General features: G+C 41.2%; 1 protein-coding gene across 1 annotated transcript in view; it reads left to right on the top strand.

Annotated features, from left to right (window-relative positions):
- Positions 1–19,183, top strand: part of CMTM4 (CKLF like MARVEL transmembrane domain containing 4) — an 83,100-nt gene that overhangs the window by 41,510 nt on the left and 22,407 nt on the right. The window contains exon 2 of the mRNA XM_049864720.1: positions 9,362–9,538. Within this exon, the coding sequence (XP_049720677.1) occupies positions 9,362–9,538 (177 nt within the window). The remainder of the gene's footprint in view (positions 1–9,361; positions 9,539–19,183) is intronic.

Genomic DNA, 19,183 nt, shown 5'->3' with positions numbered 1-19,183 from the left:
TGAGCACTGCTTTTGCTGTGTCCCAGAGGTTTTGATAGGAAGTATTTTCATTCTTGTTGCATTCTATGAATTTCCTTATTTCCTCCTTGATGTCTTCTATAACCCAGTCTTTTTTCAGGAGGGTATTGTTCATTTTCCAAGTATTTGATTTCTTTTCCCTAGTTTTTCTGTTATTGATTCCTTTTTTTTTAGTTTCATTGCCTTGTGGTCTGAGAAGAAGCTTTGTAATACTTCGATGTTTTGGACACTGCAAAGGTTTGTTTTATGACCCAATATGTGGTCTATTCTAGAGAATGTTCCATGTGCGCTAGAAAAAAAAGTATACTTTGCAGCAGTTGGGTGGAGAGTTCTGTATAAGTCAGTGAGGTCAAGTTGGTTGATTGTTGTAAGTAGGTCTTCCGTGTCTCTATTGAGCTTCTTACTGGATGTCCTGTCCTTCTCCGAAAGTGGTGTGTTCAAGTCTCCTACTATAATTGTGGAGGTGTCTATCTCACTTTTCAATTCTGTTAAAATTTGATTTATGTATCTTGCAGCCCTGTCATTGGGTGTATAAACATTTAATATGGTTATGTCTTCCTGATCAATTGTCCCTTTTATCATTATATAGTGTCCTTCTTTATCCTTTGTGGTGGATTTAAGTCTAAAGTCTATTTTGTCAGAAATTAATATTGCTACTCCTCTTCTTTTTTGCTTATTGTTTGCTTGATATATTTTTTTCCATCCTTTGAGTTTTAGTTTGTTTGTGTCTCTAAGTCTAAGGTGTGTCTTGTAGGCAGCATATAGATGGATCGTGTTTCTTTATCCAGTCCGTGACTCTCTGTCTCTTTATTGGTGCATTTAGTCCATTTACATTCAGCGTAATTATAGATAAATAAGTTTTTAGTGCTGTCATTTTGATGCCTTTTCATGTGTGTTGTTGGCCATTTCATTTTTGCACATACTTTTTTGTGCTGAGACGTTTTTCTTAGTAAATTGTGAGATCCTCATTTTCATAGTGTTTGACTTTATGTTAGTTGAGTCGTTACATTTTTCTTGGCTTTTATCTTGAGTTATGGAGTTGTTATACCTTTTTGTGGTTACCTTATTATTTACCCCTATTTTTCTAAGTAAAAACCTAACTTGTATCGTTCTATATCGCCTTGTATCACTCTCCATATGGGAGTTCAATGCCTCCTGTATTTAGTCCCTCTTTTTGATTATTGTGATCTTTTACCTATTGACTTCCATGATTCCCTGTTATGTGTTTTTTTTTTTTTTAATTAATCTTAATTTGTTTGTTTTTGTGATTTCCCTATTTGAGTTGATATCAGGACGTTCTGTTTTGTGACCTTGTGTTGTGCTGGTATCTGATATTATTGGTTTTCTGACCAAACAATATCCTTTAGTATTTCTTGTAGCTTTGGTTTGGTTTTTGCAAATTCTCTAAACTTATGTTTATCTGTAAATATCTTAATTTCGCCTTCATATTTCAGAGAGAGTTTTGCTGGATATATGATCCTTGGCTGGCAGTTTTTCTCCTTCAGTGCTCTGTATATGTTGTCCCATTGCCTTCTTGCCTGCATGGTTTCTGCTGAGTAGTCTGAACTTATTCTTATTGATTCTCCCTTGAAGGAAACGTTTCTTTTCTCCCTGGCTGCTTTTAAAATTTTCTGTTTATCTTTGGTTTTAGCGAGTTTGATGATAATATGTCTTGGTGTTTTTCTTTTTGGATCAATCTTAAATGGGGTTCGATGAGCATCTTGGATAGATATCCTTTCGTCTTTCATGATGTCAGGGAAGTTTTGTGTCAGGAGTTCTTCAACTATTTTCTCTGTGTTTTCTGTCCCCCCTCCCTGTTCTGGAACTCCAATCACCCGCAGGTTATCCTTCTTGATAGAGTCCGACATGGTTCTTAGGGTTTCTTCATTTTTTTAAATTCTTTTATCTGATATTTTTTTAACTATGTTGGTGTTGATTCCCTGGTCCTCCAGATGTCCCAGTCTGCATTCTAATTGCTCGAGTCTGCTCCTCTGACTTCCTATTGCGTTGTCTAATTCTGTAATTTTATTGTTAATCTTTTGGATTTCTACATGCTGTCTCTCTATGGATTCTTGCAGCTTATTGATTTTTCCACTATGTTCTTGAATAATCTTTTTGAGTTCTTCAACAGTTTTATCGGTGTGTTCCTTGGCTTTTTCTGCAGTTTGCCTTATTTCGTTTGTGATGTCTTGAAGCATTCTGTAAATTAGTTTTTTATATTCTGTATCTGATAATTCCAGGATTGTATCTTCATTTGGGAAAGATTTTGATTCTTTTGTTTGGGGGGTTGGAGAAGCTGTCATGGTCTGCTTCTTTATGTGGTTTGATATGGACTGCTGTCTCCGAGCCATCACTGGGAAACTAGTTTTTCCAGAAAATCCGCTGACTGGTACGCTGGCTCCTGGCTCTGAAAACAATTGCTGCTTCCCCGTATTAGTTCGTTCTCCGTCTCTAAGTCTGTGTTTGTTGTTCAGGGTTCGTAGATTGTTATGTATGTGATCGATTCACTTGTTTTTCCGAGTCTTTGTTGCAAGAGGGATCCGAGGTAGCGTCTACCTAGTCCGCCATCTTGGCCCCGCCTGGCTCCAGGTCTTTTTTTGATTGTTGTTTGCTTGGTAATTTTTTTTTTTCCATCCTTTGCATTTTAGTTTGTTCATGTCTTTGAGTCTAACTAAGGTGTGTCCCTTGTAGGCAGCATATAGATGGATCGTGTTTTTTTTTTTTTTTTAATCCATTCTGCCACTCTTTCTCTTTATTGGTGCGTTTAGTCCATTTATATTCAGCATAATTAATGATAAGTATGAGTTTAGTGCTGTTATTTTGATGTCCTTTTTTGTGTGTGTGCTGTTGACAGTTTCTTTGCTCCACTTAATTTTCTGTGCTGAGTTGTTTTTCTTTACGTATTTTCTTTTCATCTTTTTCATTGTTGTTGATTTTGTATTTGCCGAGTCTTTATGTTTTTCTTGTTTTTTATTTTGATGTGTAGGATTGTTAGTTTCCTTTGTTGTTACCTTAATATTTACCCCTATTTTTGTAAGTTTAAACCAATCTTTTATTTCTTTGTATCTCCTTGACTTCCTCTCCATATGAAAGATTTATGACTGTATTTTTTAGTGCCTCTTTTCTGTTTTAATGTAGTCATCTTTACATATTGTCATCTTTGCTTCCCTATTTTCAGTGTTTTAGCTTTGATTTATTTTTGTGACCTACCCATCTAGGTTGATATCTGGTTGCTCTGTCCTGTATTCTAGTCTGGGGTTGTTATCTGATGTTATTGATTTTCTAACTGGAGGACTCCCTTTGGTATTTCTTGTAATTTTTGTTTTGTTTTTGCAGATTCTCTAAACTTCTGTCTATCTGGAAATGCTCTGATTTCTCCATCATATCTGAGACACAGTTTTGCTGGATATGTAATTCGTGGCTGGCAGTTTTTTTTCCTTCAATGCTTTATATGTGTCATTCCATTCCTTCTTGTCTGCATGGTTTTTGCTGAGTAGTCTGAGTTTAGTCTTACTGACTCTTCTTCTTTGTAGATCACTTTTTGTTTATCCCTAGCTGCTCTTAAAATTCTCTCTTTATCTTTGGTTTTGGCAAGTTTGATTATAATATGTCTTGGTGACTTTCTTTTGGCATCTACCTTGTGTCAGGTTCAGTGAGCATCTTGGATAGATACCTTCTTATCTTTCACGGTATCAGGGAAGTTTTCTGCCAGCAGATCTTCAGCAATGCTCTCTGTAGCTTCTGTTATCCCCTCCTGTTCTGGTACTCTAGTCACTCGTAGATTATTCCTCTTGGTAGAGTCCCACATAATTTTTAGGATTTCTTCATTTTTTAAATTCTTTTACCTGATTTTTCCTCAGATAAGTTGGCATCAAGTGCTTTATCTTCAGTCTCACTCATTCTGACTTCCATTGCCTAAATTCTGCTCCTATGACTTTCTATTGAGTTGTATAATTCTGAGATTTTATTGTTAATCATGTGGATTTGTTTGCTGTTTCTCTATGGATTCTTCCGTCCTGTTAAATTTGTCATTATGCTTTTCTATATTCTTCTTAAGTTCCTTTCTTGCTTTGTCTGTGTATTCCTTGGCTTGTTCTGGATTTTGCCTGATCTCGAAGAGTTCTGCACATTAGTCTTTTGTATTCTACCTCTAGTAATCACAGGAAGATCTCTTCCTCCAGAAGATTTCTTGATTTGTTGTTTTGGGAGCTTGCTAAAGCCATCATGGTCTGCCTCTGTATGTGATTTGATATTGACTGTTGCCTCTGAGCCATCAATAAGTTATTATATTATTTATTTATTTTACGTTTGCTTACTCTGTCCTAGCTTCTTGTTTTGTTTCGATATGCCCAAATAGGTTGCTCGTGTGAGGCAGTTTGATTATTGGTGCCTTTGAAGCTCTAACGTCCTGTCATCAGGTGGTTAGATCTGTTACTAGAGATGTGAGTTCAGGAGTCTGTTTACTTTTCTTGTATGGATTCAGCTCAGGTGTCCAGCTAGTTGGTCACCAAGTGTGTGGTGCAGGTTCTCACCTACAGTCCTAGATGGGCAGGGGTGATTGGTGTAGGCACAGGTATCTGGCTGTAGTAGGGGTCACGAGCTGAGCAAGGCAGGAGGCTGACAGCTGCCCCTGAGTGTCTGGGGGGAAGGTGTGTCCCTGTTCCCTAGAGTGCCTAGGTGGGTGGGTTTTGCAGCTGGATTCTGGGTAACCAATGCTGTTGGCTGTAAGGACTGGGAGGCACCACTTATTCTTGGACCCCTGTTTCCGGTAGCTAGGTGGCATGGGTGGAACCACCAATCCTCAGGCCCCTGATATGGGTAGGTAAGGACCCTGCTTAATAGGCAGAGAGGACCTGTCACTCCACCAGATAGCTGATACAATTGAAGTTAGGCTTCAGGTATATTCCCTGTTGTACTGCACTAATAAGGGCCTATGCTGTTGAAATAGGCTCATACAGCCTATGCAGGGGTGAAAGGCATTCAAAGACCATGGACCCCTTATGCCTGTGCCTAAGCAAAGGAGCTGTGCCTGCCCTGAATTCCCAGTTTAGGGAAGCTGGCAGATTATTTTTTCCTGTTTGTTAATTTGTTCCCTCTCCAAGGCCAGGAGAATGGCTTAGGGCACATGACGGGTCTTACTTCCTGCCCAGGGGATGCAGCAATCTCTGAAGCTGGCCTGGGCCCCGCCCCGGTGCAGAGGGGGGAGGGGGCAGGTAAATGAGAGAGAGGTTTTTCCTGTAGTGGTGTTTTTTGATCTATGAGGTAGGTTAGACGCAAGTACTTATCTTTTGCTGATTGAGTGCTGCTTTTCACTGGTTCTGGAGGCCTGAGTAAACTCTCTGCCGCTCGGTCTCTCCCACGTGGAAAACGCATCCCAAGCATTACTGCTTGCCTTACCGTGCACACCAGGCGATCTGGCCTGCAGGCTGTTGGTTCCCGACAGGTCAGGTCTGGCAACTCTTTCACCCCTCTGGAGTAGTTCATTTCAAACCTAGAGGGATGGCAAAACTGAGCAGTCCCTTTGGTGGGCCACAATTAACCTATCACACAGTCCTACCCATTCACCTGGGTGGGAGTTACAAGGCCATGGCCAGAAGGGCTGTATTAAGTAATTCATTACACCGCACTCCCACACCCAGTTAGCAACTGGCAAACTGAAACTTAAATCCAGGTTATTCTTGTTGGGTGCTGTTTGAGTTGATTCCGACTCAGAGCAACCCCATGAGACAGAATAGAACTATCCTGTAGGGTTTTCTGCATGTAATTTTTACGGAAGTGGATCACCAGGTCTTTCTCCCGCAGAGCCGCTGAGTGGATTTGAACCGCCAACCTTACCTTTAGCAGCTGAGCGCTTAATCATTGTGCCACCAGACCCTAGCTCTTTAAATATATCACCTTGACATGTTGGTGTGCCTCAGGCTCAGCCCCTAGTCCTCTTTTCTGTTTATACTCACACCCTAAGCCGTCACCTCATCCAGTGTGATGACTTCATCATAGACCTCAACACCCATAAATCCAACAAACGACTTGAAGCTAATAGGCACTTCAAACTTAGATTGTCCAAAACTGAGGTCCTGACACCCACTCCCAAACCTGCTCTTCCTCCTGGCTTTCTTGTCTTTGTTATTAGCAATGTCATTCTGCCAGATACTCAGGCTAAAAACCTTGGGTTGACTCCCTGCTCTAGTACCTAGTATCCAGTCGTCTGTCACCAAATCCTGTTGGGTCTACCTTCAAAGGAGCGACGACGGCACTGGGGCTTTCTACCTTCGAAATACCTCCATAATTCAACACTTCTCACCATCTGGGCTACCATCATCCTGATCCATGCCACCATGATCTTGCTCTTGCCTACCTTATTGCAAAGGTCTCATCTCTGTTCTCAGAGCTTCTGCCCTTGTCTGCGCTGAAGTCTATTCTCAACATAAGATCTGAGTGGCTTTTTAAAAATCTGAATTAGATTGTGCCTCTCAGTGTTTCCATTGTACCCAGAGTCAAAACCACAGCCCTCACTATACCTCCAGGCCATTTGGCCCCCTGTAATGCTGACCTCGTCTCCTAGGACTGTCTCCCCAGTGCTCACCCTGCCCCAGCCGTGGGGCCTCTGCTGTTCCTTGGACTAAGCTCCTCCTTCAGCCTAGAATGCTCTTCCAGGTAGCTGTTCCCCTACTCCCTTTAGCTCTTTCTCTAGTTGCTCCTTCTCCGTATGGCCTTCCATGACTACTCTGCCTAAAATGTCAAACACCCCCCAGCCCAGTTGCATTTCATTCTCCTGCTCTGCTTTAATTTTTCTCCTTTGTAGTTGTCACTGTCTAGCATGCTATATTTTTTTTAATTTAATTTTTAAAAATGTCTCTTTCATTAGGGCATGAGCTGGTGAGGAGGGCTTTTTGTCTGTTTTATCCACTGCTGTATTGAATGGCGTATTAGATTTATGTATTCTTGAAACCATTTTTAATCTTTAAGAATGTAGGTGTTGTCTTCCCATGCAAATATGGTTGAAGTTAGCATACCAGAAACATTTGTAAGTCATCAGTACAGTGTGTTATTTCTTGCCCAAGATTACTAGATCTGATTGCAGGGGTGAAAAAAAAAAAAGAAAGTTTAGAAGCTTCCCTTATAGGAAGTATTTCTTCTGTGAATTGATTGCAAGTTAGGCATGTAATTCAGGTGGGGAATTAAGGTCTATGGCTCCGTAGAGAACTGTAAGGAGAGCCATGAGGAGAAGCACAGAGTGTGCACCTAAAGTCCAGTGCCTGTGATAACTTAGAGTAGAAATGTGGAAAGACTGTGGATTACAGGAAAGGTTTCTTGGAGGGTTACTGCACTGAACTATTGACAGTGGAAAAAGCAGAACCACTCATGTGTACTTTCGTGTGCAGACACTGACAAGTACACCAGGAATCGTGTTGTTGTTGGATGCCGTGAGTCGATTCCAACCCATAGTGACCCCACGTGACAGAACAGAACTGCCCTATAGGGTTTTCTTGGCTGTAGTCTTTACGGAAGTGGATCGCCAGGTCTTTCTTCCATGGAGCTGCTGGGTGGGTTTGATCTGCCCACCTTTCTGTTAGCAGCCAAGCACTTACCCGTTGCACCACCAGGGTTTCTTTCAGGAATTGTAGATACGGGATATTTGGTGGTTCAGTGAGCTCTCATTTGCCACAATGTGCTTGGTGCCTTGGGGCAGAGAGAGATGGACTGGCCCCTGCCCTCAAAGGCTTCGGAGGCAGAGAGATGCACGATGGTAAATACAAAAAAAGAGTAGAATTCAATCACAAATTGCATGCCTTCCTGGAAGAGGGTGGTGTAAAGCAACATCTGTCAGGGAGAAACATAGCAGGAACAACATGGGGAGGAGATGGCACTGAGTGGAGCATCGGAAGAGACTGTGGAACTAGTGGGACTTCAGTAGGCAGCGAAGGGCCCGAGGAACAGCCTGCCTGTGCTTTGCAGGCTTCTCACACTTAAATCACTGGGGATCTTGTCAAAAAGATTCTGATTCTGTAAGTCTAGGAGGAGAGTCAGAGAGTCTGTATTCCTAACAAGCTCCCTGGTGATGCTGTTGTTGCTGGCTCTAGAGGACAAGACTGGGACCACAGACGTGCCTGCTGTGCCTCCTGACCTGAAAGGTGGGGCTGGCGTGGAAGTGCTGGCATGGGCTTGACCTCTGCTGAGCTGTGACACATGCCTGGTGAACAGTGCGAAGTGGAGGCCAAGAGCCCAAGACTGATCTGTGTTTAGGTGCTCACAACCACCTGGCCTTTCCTCCAAGCCTCAGCCTTTAGGCCTCCTCCTCCTGAAATCAACCTTAAAAGTAAACTTTTTAATTTCCATTGACATATGTCTGTTTGTTTGACTTTATCATCTCAGATCTTTTGGGACATATTGCAAGAATGTCACTTTGGCCCTCCAGAAAGAAATTGATTCAGTTATGGGTAGATTTTTAAAAATGTTTTTATGAACTGCCAGTCCATCTTCTTATGATCAAGTCCAGTAATTTGTTTTTTTAAAGGATATCCCATGAATTAGGTGGACCTCTTATTTTTAGGGACTTCTAGTGTGTGGCAGGGAGCCCCGATGGTGCAGTGGTTAAATATTTGGCTGCTAACCAAAAGGTCAGCAGCTTGAACCCACCAACCACTCCACAGAAGACGATGTGGCGATCTGGTTCCGTAAAGATTTACAGCCTTGGAAACCCTATGGGGCAGTTCTACTCCTTGCTGCAGGGTCGGAAGCGACTCGATGACAACAGGTTTGGTGTTTGGTTGCTATGGGGGAGACGTGGTTATACCAATCATTCTTTTAAAGCCATGAAGGATCCCAGTTAACCTGAGTGACCTCAGCGTGACCCACTAGCAGAGCTGCAGATGGCATTTTCATTCCTGGGGATAAAATGGCAACAATTAGGATTCTGTCCTCTCAATGTTTGGAATCACTATGGTAGAAACTATAAATTAGAAACATGCGTAGGCAATGTCCGCTTACTGGTGGCAGAGGAAGAACTAAAAACTTTGCAGCAACGTTCCTTTCTACTCCCTCACAAGAGACAGCAGTTTGCCTTCAGTGCCCACATGGTGTTAGATAGATGTTACCGTACTTTGGTGGGGGCTTAGTTGTTTACGTCGGGAATTTGATCTCTTCATCAAGACCCCTACACCTGCTCTTATGTAAGGATTGAGTCAGGCCATATTTCTGACAGTTCCACTCCTGTCCCCAGAAAAGAACTCTGTGGCCGTCCCTTGCCGCTGTCTTTGGGTTTTATTTAGACATGGTAGGCATGCTTGCCCACAGATGTGTACTGAGTATCCACGTACATGTATGTTTCCCGTTTTCTTCCTAGATTTTGGCCTTGATTGCGTTCATCTGCATAGAGACCATCATGGAGTGCGCCCCATGTGAGGGCCTCTACTTTTTTGAGTTCGTGAGCTGTAGCGCATTTGTGGTGACTGGGGTTTTGCTGGTTCTGTTCAGTCTCAACCTACACGTGAGGATCCCCCAGATCAACTGGAACCTGACGGTGAGTACAAGTCACCACTCTCAGACTCTGAAGGACCGGGTGCTACTCGGCTTCAAGGGGGATTTGGGATCTCTCCGTGTCTTGTTTGGTTCCACTTCGTTTTGATACTTCAGTATTCCATCATAACTCAGCTGTGAAAGCTAAATTTCCTTACTGGGGTGAGTAAAACTACAAACCAAATGGAATCTTAACTAATGGTAGAAACGTTCTAACAGAATCCCTTTTTCCCCTTTCAATGTTGTTTCACTTTTGTGATCACCTGAAGACTGGTAGTGTTGATATTTGTAGAATACGGGAAAGAGAAAAAATGGAATTGATACATTTGTACATTTTTCAGACTGGACACAAAAGCCATTTCCAAAAGCATTGCTTCTGGAAGAAATGAACATGTCAATACTTTGCAAAGCCTGCATAGACATTCAGAGCAACCGGGAGGGTGTGGCGGTTTTAATGACAGAGTCTTGAGTGGAAATGTTTCCTCTTCTCTGGTTTGGGTTCTTAGCCTCTTTGACACCCCTGCCCTCTGGCTGGCCTGGGAAGCTGCATTACTTGTCCTTACGGTGATGTATGAGGAAGGAAACTTAATATCACTGGGTGTTCTTCAGATTTCTTTGCAAACAGGCATGTACAAGAGCTCAGCAAATCAGTTAGGGAGACACATGCCACGCAGTCAGCCGTTTCCGTCTCCTGCGGTGCTGGGGGTAGACTCATGCGGGCACTACTGCTGCCGAGAGGGTGAGAGGGCACAGGAGGAGACCGCTGCAGACCACCTACCCTGAACAGGGCTCTTGAGCCACGTGAACAGGTCGTCTTGGCTCTCTCTTTGTCTGGTGCTGGGTGCCTACACGCACCCTGAGAAGGTGTCCCCTCTGCTGCAGGAGCCCTGGGAGGAGCTGGTGCCGGTGCCTGGCCTGGCACGGCCCCTCCCACGGCAATCTTCAGGATCTGGAGAGGGGAAGGTCTTCCTGGCAACACACTTTCTGTGTTGTCCCAGTTGGCCCTAGCTCTTTTTAAGAGGAAAAAAAAAAATGAAAAGAAAGTTGCTGAGCTAGCAAAGTTGATGCCAGTTGAAAACTGTTTTTGTCTCACCTTTGAAAGCTGAGAAAAAAAAAATGTGATGGCATTTTAAATTTAAGCTGTAAGCCTCAAGATACTGGGAGCATTTTGTCCAAGAATTTGTGACAGGTTTTAATGTCTCAGCTATTTTATTTTCTTGAGGGTTTGTTTTTTTTTTTTTTTTGGTTGTTTTTAGCTTTGAGTCTTTTTCTTTTTAATGTTTTCGTTGGGTGCTGTCAAGTCGATTTTCAACCTGTAGTGACCCCATGTGACAGAGTAGAACTGCCCCATAGGGTTTCTTAGGCTGTAATCTTTACAGAAACAAATCGCCAAGTCTTTCTCCCACAGAGCCACTGGGCGGGTTCAAACCACCAACCTTTAGGTTACCGTTTAACTGCTGTGCTACCAGGACTTCTATTAAAAACGTGTTTAATAGACTTTCTGTTTTTAGAGCAATTTCAACTATTTTTAAGGTGAAATAAAGTTTGTCCTACCTCCATGAGAAAATACTTAAAGAATCACAACCTAAATTGATGGTATAGTAAACAGAATTTAAAAGGGATTAATAGTTGGAAACCCTGGTGGGGCAGTGGTTAAGAGCTACAGCTGCTAACCAAATCCACCAGGTACTCCTTGAAAACCCTATGGAGCAGTTCTACTCTGTCCTCTAGGGTCACTATAAGTCAGAATCGACTTGACAGCAGTGTTTTTTTTTTTTTTTAATCAGATCATTTAAGAGAACCTGACAAACCTGTCCCCCCGCCCCCCCAACTAAAGTTCAAGGAGGCAAGGCCATTGGTATCCTTGGCCTCTGGTGTCACTAATAAATACTTGTTGAGGGAGGAGCGTGGCTGAAGGGTGAATGATGGGCATAGGAATGGCTGCTGGAAAAGATAAGAACATGGGCCCTGAGTCAGGCAGGCCTGACTGGGTTCCAATTCCAGGCGGCTCTGGAAGTCTGTATGACCTTGGGCTATATTTTTTCACAGGGTTGTTTTAAGAATAAAAGGAGATAATAAAATGTTATAAGGCATTTGTTTAGTGAGCCGCCCAATAAGTGGTTGTCGCTGCCAGTGTTACAGCATTAATCTAATCTAAGAGGTGGTTTACAGCAGACTGTTGATCACTCCATTCTCCTGTAGGCTTTCACCAGGTTTGATGTTAATTCTGTTTTGTCTACTTATATTGGAGCCCTTTTGGTACAGTGGTTAAGAGTCCGGCTGCTAACCAAAAGGTCAGCAGTTCGAGTACACCAGCCGCTCCTTGGAAACCCTATGGGGCAGTTTTACACTGTTCTCTAGGGTCACTATGAGTCGGAATGGACTTGATGGAAATGGCTTTGTTTTTTTTGTTTTTTTAATAAAAGCCTGAAATCTGTTAAAAGACCGTGCTTCAAATTTCTCAGTAACTGATACTGGCCTTATCCCTAGAAATACCTGTCAGGTGACCTTTCTGAAATTCTGATTTTTCTGTTTTAATAAAAAAAGACTTTTCCATTGGTGTATTTCCATGTTATTTGGTCATACTGAAGTTGCATCTTTTTCTCTGGAACGTTGATATCTGGCATTTTGGGTGGTGGTGTTTGGGGCCCATGGCTGGGCGGTGATGTGATCACTTGGGACCTTTCTGTCCCTTAGGATGCTTTCCAGAATCCCCACCCTTTGGTGTATGCTTACCCAACAAAAGGGTGTGTGTGCCTTTCCCTTCTGCATGGACCTGTGTGGGCCTATTTCGGGAGAATAGGCCCTTGTTGGCAAACTCCAACCATTTTAGCTGTGCGGTGGAGAGGTGGGTGTTTGATGTTTGACATTGCTTTGCCTATGAAACAAGGTCCTCACCTACCCACAACAGGGACCTAAGGACTGGTAGCTTCACTCAGGTCCCCCAGCCACCCGCGACAGGGATCCAAAGATAACTGGTACCTCCCATTCCTTACAACAAAAACTTTGGGTGCCCATGGTCCCTCTGCAAAACCCACCCACCAGCACACTCTAGGGAGCAGAGACACGTTTTCCTCAGAGACACTCGGGGGTCGGTTCTCAGCCCCCTGCCTTGTTCACAGCATGACCGCCTGCTGCAATCAGATATCGGTATATACACCAATCACCCCTGCCCCTCTAAGACTGTAGGACAGAGCCTGTACCACACACTTGATATCAGCTACCTGGAAACCTGAGCTGAATTTATACAAGAAAACTGAATGGACTCCTAGACTGATATACCTGATAACAGCTCTAGCCAGCTGGGGACAGGACACCAGAGCTCCAAAGGTGAAAATAATCAAGCTAGCTCACTCAAGCAACCCAAAGGGGCATACCAAAACAAAACAAAGCAAGCAGCTACAACACAGTAGGCAAGCATAAACTAATACAATAACTTATAGATGGCTCGGAGACAACAGTCAATATCAAGTCACATAAAGAAACAGACCATGATCACCTCAAAAGGCTCTCAAAACAAAGAATCCGGGGATATTTTAGATAAAAGTGCATTCCTGGAATTACCAGATGCAGAATACAAAAGTTTAATATACAGAACCCTTCAAGACATCAGGAAGGAAATGAGACAATATGCAGAACAAGCCAAGGAACACACAGATAAAGCAACTGAAGAAATTAGAAAGACTATTCAGGAACATAATAAAAACTTTAATAAGCTGGAAAAATCCATAGACAGACAGCAATCAGAAATTCAGAAGATTAACAAAATTACAGAAGTAGATAACTCAATAGAAAGTCAGAGGAGCAGAATTGAGCAAGTAGAAGCTAGAATTTCTGAACTCGGAGAGTAATCACTTTGCACTAATATATTTGAAGAAAAATCAGATAAAAGAATTTAAAAAAATGAGGAAAACTTTAGAATCATGTGGGACTCTATCAAGAGAAATAACCTATGAGTGACTGGAGTACCAGAACAGGGAGGGATTACAGAGAAAATTGTTGAGGATTTGTTGGCAGAAAACTTCCCTGATACTGTGAAAGATGAGAAGATATCTATCCAAGATGCTCATCGAACTCCACATAAGGTAGATCTAAAAAGAAAGTCACCAACACATATTATAATCAAGCTTGCCAAAACCAAAGATAAAGACAATTATAAGAGCAGCAAGAGATAAAAGAATAGTCACCTACACAGAAGAGCAAATAAGAATAAGCTTGGACTACTAGGCAGAAACCATGCAGGCAAGAAGGCAATGGGATGACATATTTAAAAAATTGAAGGTAAAAAATTGCCTGCCAAGAATCATATATCCAGCAAAACTGTCTCTTAAATATGAAGGTGAAATTAAGACATTTCCAGATAAACACAAGTTGAGGGAATTCGTAAACACCAAACCAAAACTACAAGAAATACTAAAGGAAGTTCTTTGGTTAGAAAATCAATAATATGAGGTATCAACCCAAGACTAGAACACTGGGCAGAGCAACCAGAAGTCAACCCAGATAGGGAAATCGAAAAAACAAAGCAAGATTAAAAAAAAAAACTCAACACAGGATAACAAACCCAAAACCCAGTGCCAGTGATGTTATTATGTAAAAGAAGACAACATTAAAATAATAAAGAATTACTAAGAAATGTAATCATACACCTTCCATATGGAGAGGAAGATACGGCGATACAAAGAAATAAAAGTTAGTTTTAAATTTAGAAAAATAGGGTAAATAATAAGGTAACCACAAAGGAGACAAACTATCCTACTCATCAAAATAAAATACAAGGGAAAAATACAGACTCAGCAGAAACAAAATCAACAAAAACAAATATGAGGAAAGGACAATATATAAAGAAAACCTACTCAGCACATAAAATCAAGTGGGAAAAAGAAACTGTCAACACACAAAAAAAGACATCAAAATGATAGCACTAAATTCATACCTATCCATAATTACTCCGAATGTAAATGGACTAAATGCACCAATAAAGAGAGAGTGGCAGAATGGATTAAAAAACAAGATCCGTCTATATGCTGCCTACAAGAGACACACCTTAGACTTAGAGACACAAAAACTCAAAGGATGGAAAAAAATATGTCAAGCAAACAACAATCAAAACAGAGCAGGAGTGGCAATATTAATTTCTGACAAAATAGGCTTTAAAGTTAAATCCATCAGAAAGGATAAGGAAGGACACTATATAATGATTAAAGGGACAATACATCGAGAAGACATAACTATATTAAATATTTATGCACCCAATGACAGGGCTGCAAGATACATAAAACAAACTCTGTCAGCATTGAAAAGTGAGATAGACAGCTCCACAATAATAGTAGGAGACTTCAACACACCACTTTCGGTGAAGGACAGGACATCCAGAAAGAAGCTCAATAAAGACATGGAAGATCTAAATGCCACAGTCAACCATCTTGACATCGTAGACATATACAGAACACTCCACCCAACAGCAACCAGCTATACTTTCTTTTCTAGTGCACGTGGAACATTCTCTAGAATAGACCACATATTAGGTCATAAAGCAAGCCTTAGCAGAATCCAAAACATTGAAATATTACAAAGCATCTTCTCTGACCATAAGGCCATAAAAGTGGAAATCAATAACAGGAAAAGCAGGGAAAAGAAACCAAACACTTGGAAACTGAACAATACCCTGCTCAAAAAAGACTGAATTATAGAAGACATTAAGGATGGAATAAAGAAATTCATAGAATCCAATGAGAATGCAAACACTTCGTATCAGAACCTTTGGGACACAGCAAAAGCGGTGCGCAGGGGCAAGTTTATATTAATAAATGCACACATCCAAAAAGAAGAAAGGGCCAAAATCAAAGAATTATCCCTACAAGTTGAACAAATAGAAAGAGAGCAACAAAAGAAACCCACAGGCACCAGAAGAAAACAAATAATAAGAATTCGAGCTGAACTAAATGAAATGAAATAGAAAACAGAAAAACAATTGAAAGAATTAACAAGACCCAATGCTGGTTTTTTTAAAAAAACTCAACAAAACTGATAAATCACTGACCAAACTGACAAAAGAAAAACAGGAGAAGAAGCAAATAACCCGAATAAGAAATGAGATGGGCGATATTACGACAGACCGAACTGAAATTAATAGAATCATATCAGATTACTATGAAAAACCATACTCAAACAAATTTGAAAACCTAGAAAAAATGGATGAATTCCTAGAAACACACTACCTACCTAAACTAACACAAACAGGTAGAAAAACTAAATAGACCCATAACAAAAGAAGAGATTGACATGGTAATCAAAAAACTCCCAACAAAAAAAAAGCCCTGGTCTGGATGGCTTCACTGCAGAGTTCTACCAAACTTTCAGAGAAGAGTTAACACCACTACTACTGAAGGTATTTCAGAGCATAGAAAAGGATAGAATACTACCAAACTCATTCTATGAAGCCACCATATCCCTGATACCAAAACCAGGTAAAGATACCACAAGAAAAGAAAAGTATAGACCTATATCCCTCATGAATGTAGATGCAAAAATCCTCAACAAAATTCTAGCCAATAGAATTCAACAACATATCAAAAAAATAATTCACCATGACCAAGTGGGATTCATACCAGGTATGCAGGGATAGTTCAGCATTAGAAAAAAAATGTAATCCACCACATAAATAAAAGACAAGAATCACATGATTTTATCCATTGATGCCGAAAAGGCATTTGACAAAGTTCAACACACATTCATGATAAAAACTCTCGGCAAAATAGGAATAGAAGGAAAATTTTTCAACATAATAAAGGGTGTTTATACAAAGCCAACAGCCAACATCACCCTAAATGGAGAGAGCCTGAAAACATTCCCACTGAGATTGGGAACCAGACAAGGATGCCCTTTATCACCGCTCTTATTCAACATTGTGCTGGAACTCCTAGCCAGAGCAATAAGGCTAGATAAAGAAATAAAGGGCATCCGGATTGGCAAGGAAGAAGTAAAAGTATCTCTATTTGCAGATGACGTGATCTTACACACAGAAAACCCTAAGGAATCCTCCAGAAAACTACTGAAACTAATAGAAGAGTTCAGCAGAGTATCAGGATACAAGATAAACATACAAAAATCAGTTGGATTCCTCTACACCAACAAAAAGAACATTGAAGAGGAAATCACCAAATCAATGCCATTTACAGTAGCCCCCAAGAAGATAAAATACTTAGGAATAAATCTTACCAGAGATGTAAAAGACTTATACAAAGAACACCACAGTACACTTCTGCAAGAAACCAAAAGAGACTTACATAAGTGGAAGAACGTACCTTGCTCGTGGATAGGAAGACTTAACATTATAAAAATGTCTGTTCTACCAAAAGCGATCTATACATTTAATGCAATTCTGATCAAAATCCCAAGGACATTCTTTAATGAGGTGGAGAAACAAATCACCTATTTCATATGGAAGGGAAAGAGGCCCCAGATAAATAAGGCATTACTGAAAAAGAAGAACAAAGTGGGAGGCCTTACTTTACCTGATTTTAGAACCTATTATACTGCCACAGTAGTCAAAACAGCCTGGTACTGTACAACAACAGATATATGGACCATTGGAACAGAATTGAGAATCCAGACATAAATCCGTCCACATATGAGCAGTTGATATCTGACAAAGGCCCCAAAACAGGTAAATGGGAAAAAGAGTCTTTTTAACAAATGGTGCTGGCATAACTGGATATCCATCTGCAAAAAAAGGAAACAAGACCCATACCTCACTCCATGCACAAAAACTAACTCAAAATGGATCAAAGTCCTAAGTATAAAATCTAAAACGATAAAGATCATGGAAGAAGAAATGGGGACAACGTTAGGAGCCCTAATACATGGCATAAACAGTATACAAAACATTATAAAGAATGTAGAAGAAAAACTAGGTAACTGGGAGCTCCTAAAAATCAAACACTTAATGCTCATCCGAAGACTTCACCAAAAGAGTAAAAAGACTACCTACAGACTGGGAAACAGTTTTTAGCTATGACATATCTGATCAGCGCCTGATCTCTAAAATCTACATGATACTGCAAAACTTCAACTGCAAAAAGGCAAATAACCCAATTAAAAATTGGGCAAAAGATATGAATAGACAATTCACTGAAGAAGACTTTCAGGTAGCTGACACATATATGAGGAAATGTTCCCAATCATTAGCCATTAGAGAAATGCAGATCAAAACTACAATGAGATTTCATCTCACTCTTAACAAGTCTGGCATTAATCCAAAAAACATAAGATAATAAATGTTGGAGAGGCTGTGGAGAGATTGAAACACTTCTACACTGCTGGGGGGAATGTAAAATGGTACAACCAGTTTGGAAATCGATTTGGCGCTTCCTTCAAAAGCTAGAAATAAAACTACCATACGATCCAGCAATCCCACTCCTTGGAATACATCCTAGAGAAATAAGAGCCTTTACACCAACAGATATAGGCACACCCATGTTTATTGCAGCACTATTTACAATAGCAAAAACATGGAAGCAACCAAGGTGCCCATCAACCGATGAATGGATAAATAAAGTATGGTATATTCACACAATGGAATACTACGCATTGATAAAGAACAGTGAGGAATTTGTGAAACATTTCATAACATGGAGGAACCTGGAAGGCATTATGCTGAGTGAAATTAGTCAGTTGCAAAAGGACAAATATTGTATAAGACCACTATTATAAGAACTTGAGAAATAGTTTAAACTGAGAAGAAAACATTCTTTTGTGGTTACGAGAGGGTGGAGGGAAGGAGGGTGGGAGGGGGCATTCACTAATTAAATAGTAGATAAGAACACTTTAGGTGAAGGGAAAGACAGCACACAGTATAGGGGAGGTCAGCACAATTGGACTAAACCAAAAGCAAAGAAGTTTCCTGAATAAACTGAATGCTTCGAAGGCCAGCGTAGTAGGGGCAGGGGTCTGGGGACCAGGGTTTCAGGGGACATCTAAGTCAATTGGCATAATAAAATCTATTAAGGAAACATTCTGCATCCCACTTTGAAGAGTGGCATCTGGGGTCTTAAACGCTAGCAAGCAGCCATCTAAGATGCATCAATTGGTCTCAACCCACCTGGATCAAAGGAGAATGAACACCAAGGACACAAGGCGATTAAGCGCCCAAGAGACAGAAAGGGCCACATGAACCAGCGACTACATCATCCTGAGACCAGAAGAACTACATGGTGCCCGGCTACAAACAATGACTGTCCTGACAGGGAACACAACAGAGAACCCCTGAGGGAGCAGGAGAGCAGTGGGATGCAGACCCCAAATTCTCGTAAGACCAAACTTAATGGTCTGTCTGAGACTAGAAAGACCCTAGTGGTCATGGCCCCCAGACCTTCTGTTGGCCCAGGACAGGAACCATTCCCGAAGCCAACTCTTCAGACGTGGATTGGACTGGACAATGGGTTGGAGAGGGATGCTGGTGAGGAGTGAGCTTCTTGGATCAGGTGGACACTTGAGACTATGTTGGCATCTCCTGCCTGGAGGGGAGATGAGAGGGTGGAGGGGGTTAGAAGCTGGCGAAATGGACATGAAAAGACAGAGTGGAGGGAGAGAGCGGGCTGTCTCATTAGGGGGAGAGTAATTGGGAGTATGTAGCAGGGTGTATATG

This window comes from Elephas maximus, chromosome 21, assembly GCF_024166365.1.
Source record: "Elephas maximus indicus isolate mEleMax1 chromosome 21, mEleMax1 primary haplotype, whole genome shotgun sequence".
NCBI classification, from domain to species: domain Eukaryota; kingdom Metazoa; phylum Chordata; class Mammalia; order Proboscidea; family Elephantidae; genus Elephas; species Elephas maximus.
Note: the sequence above shows the minus strand (reverse complement) of the source record. Positions and strands in the feature narration are given on the sequence as shown.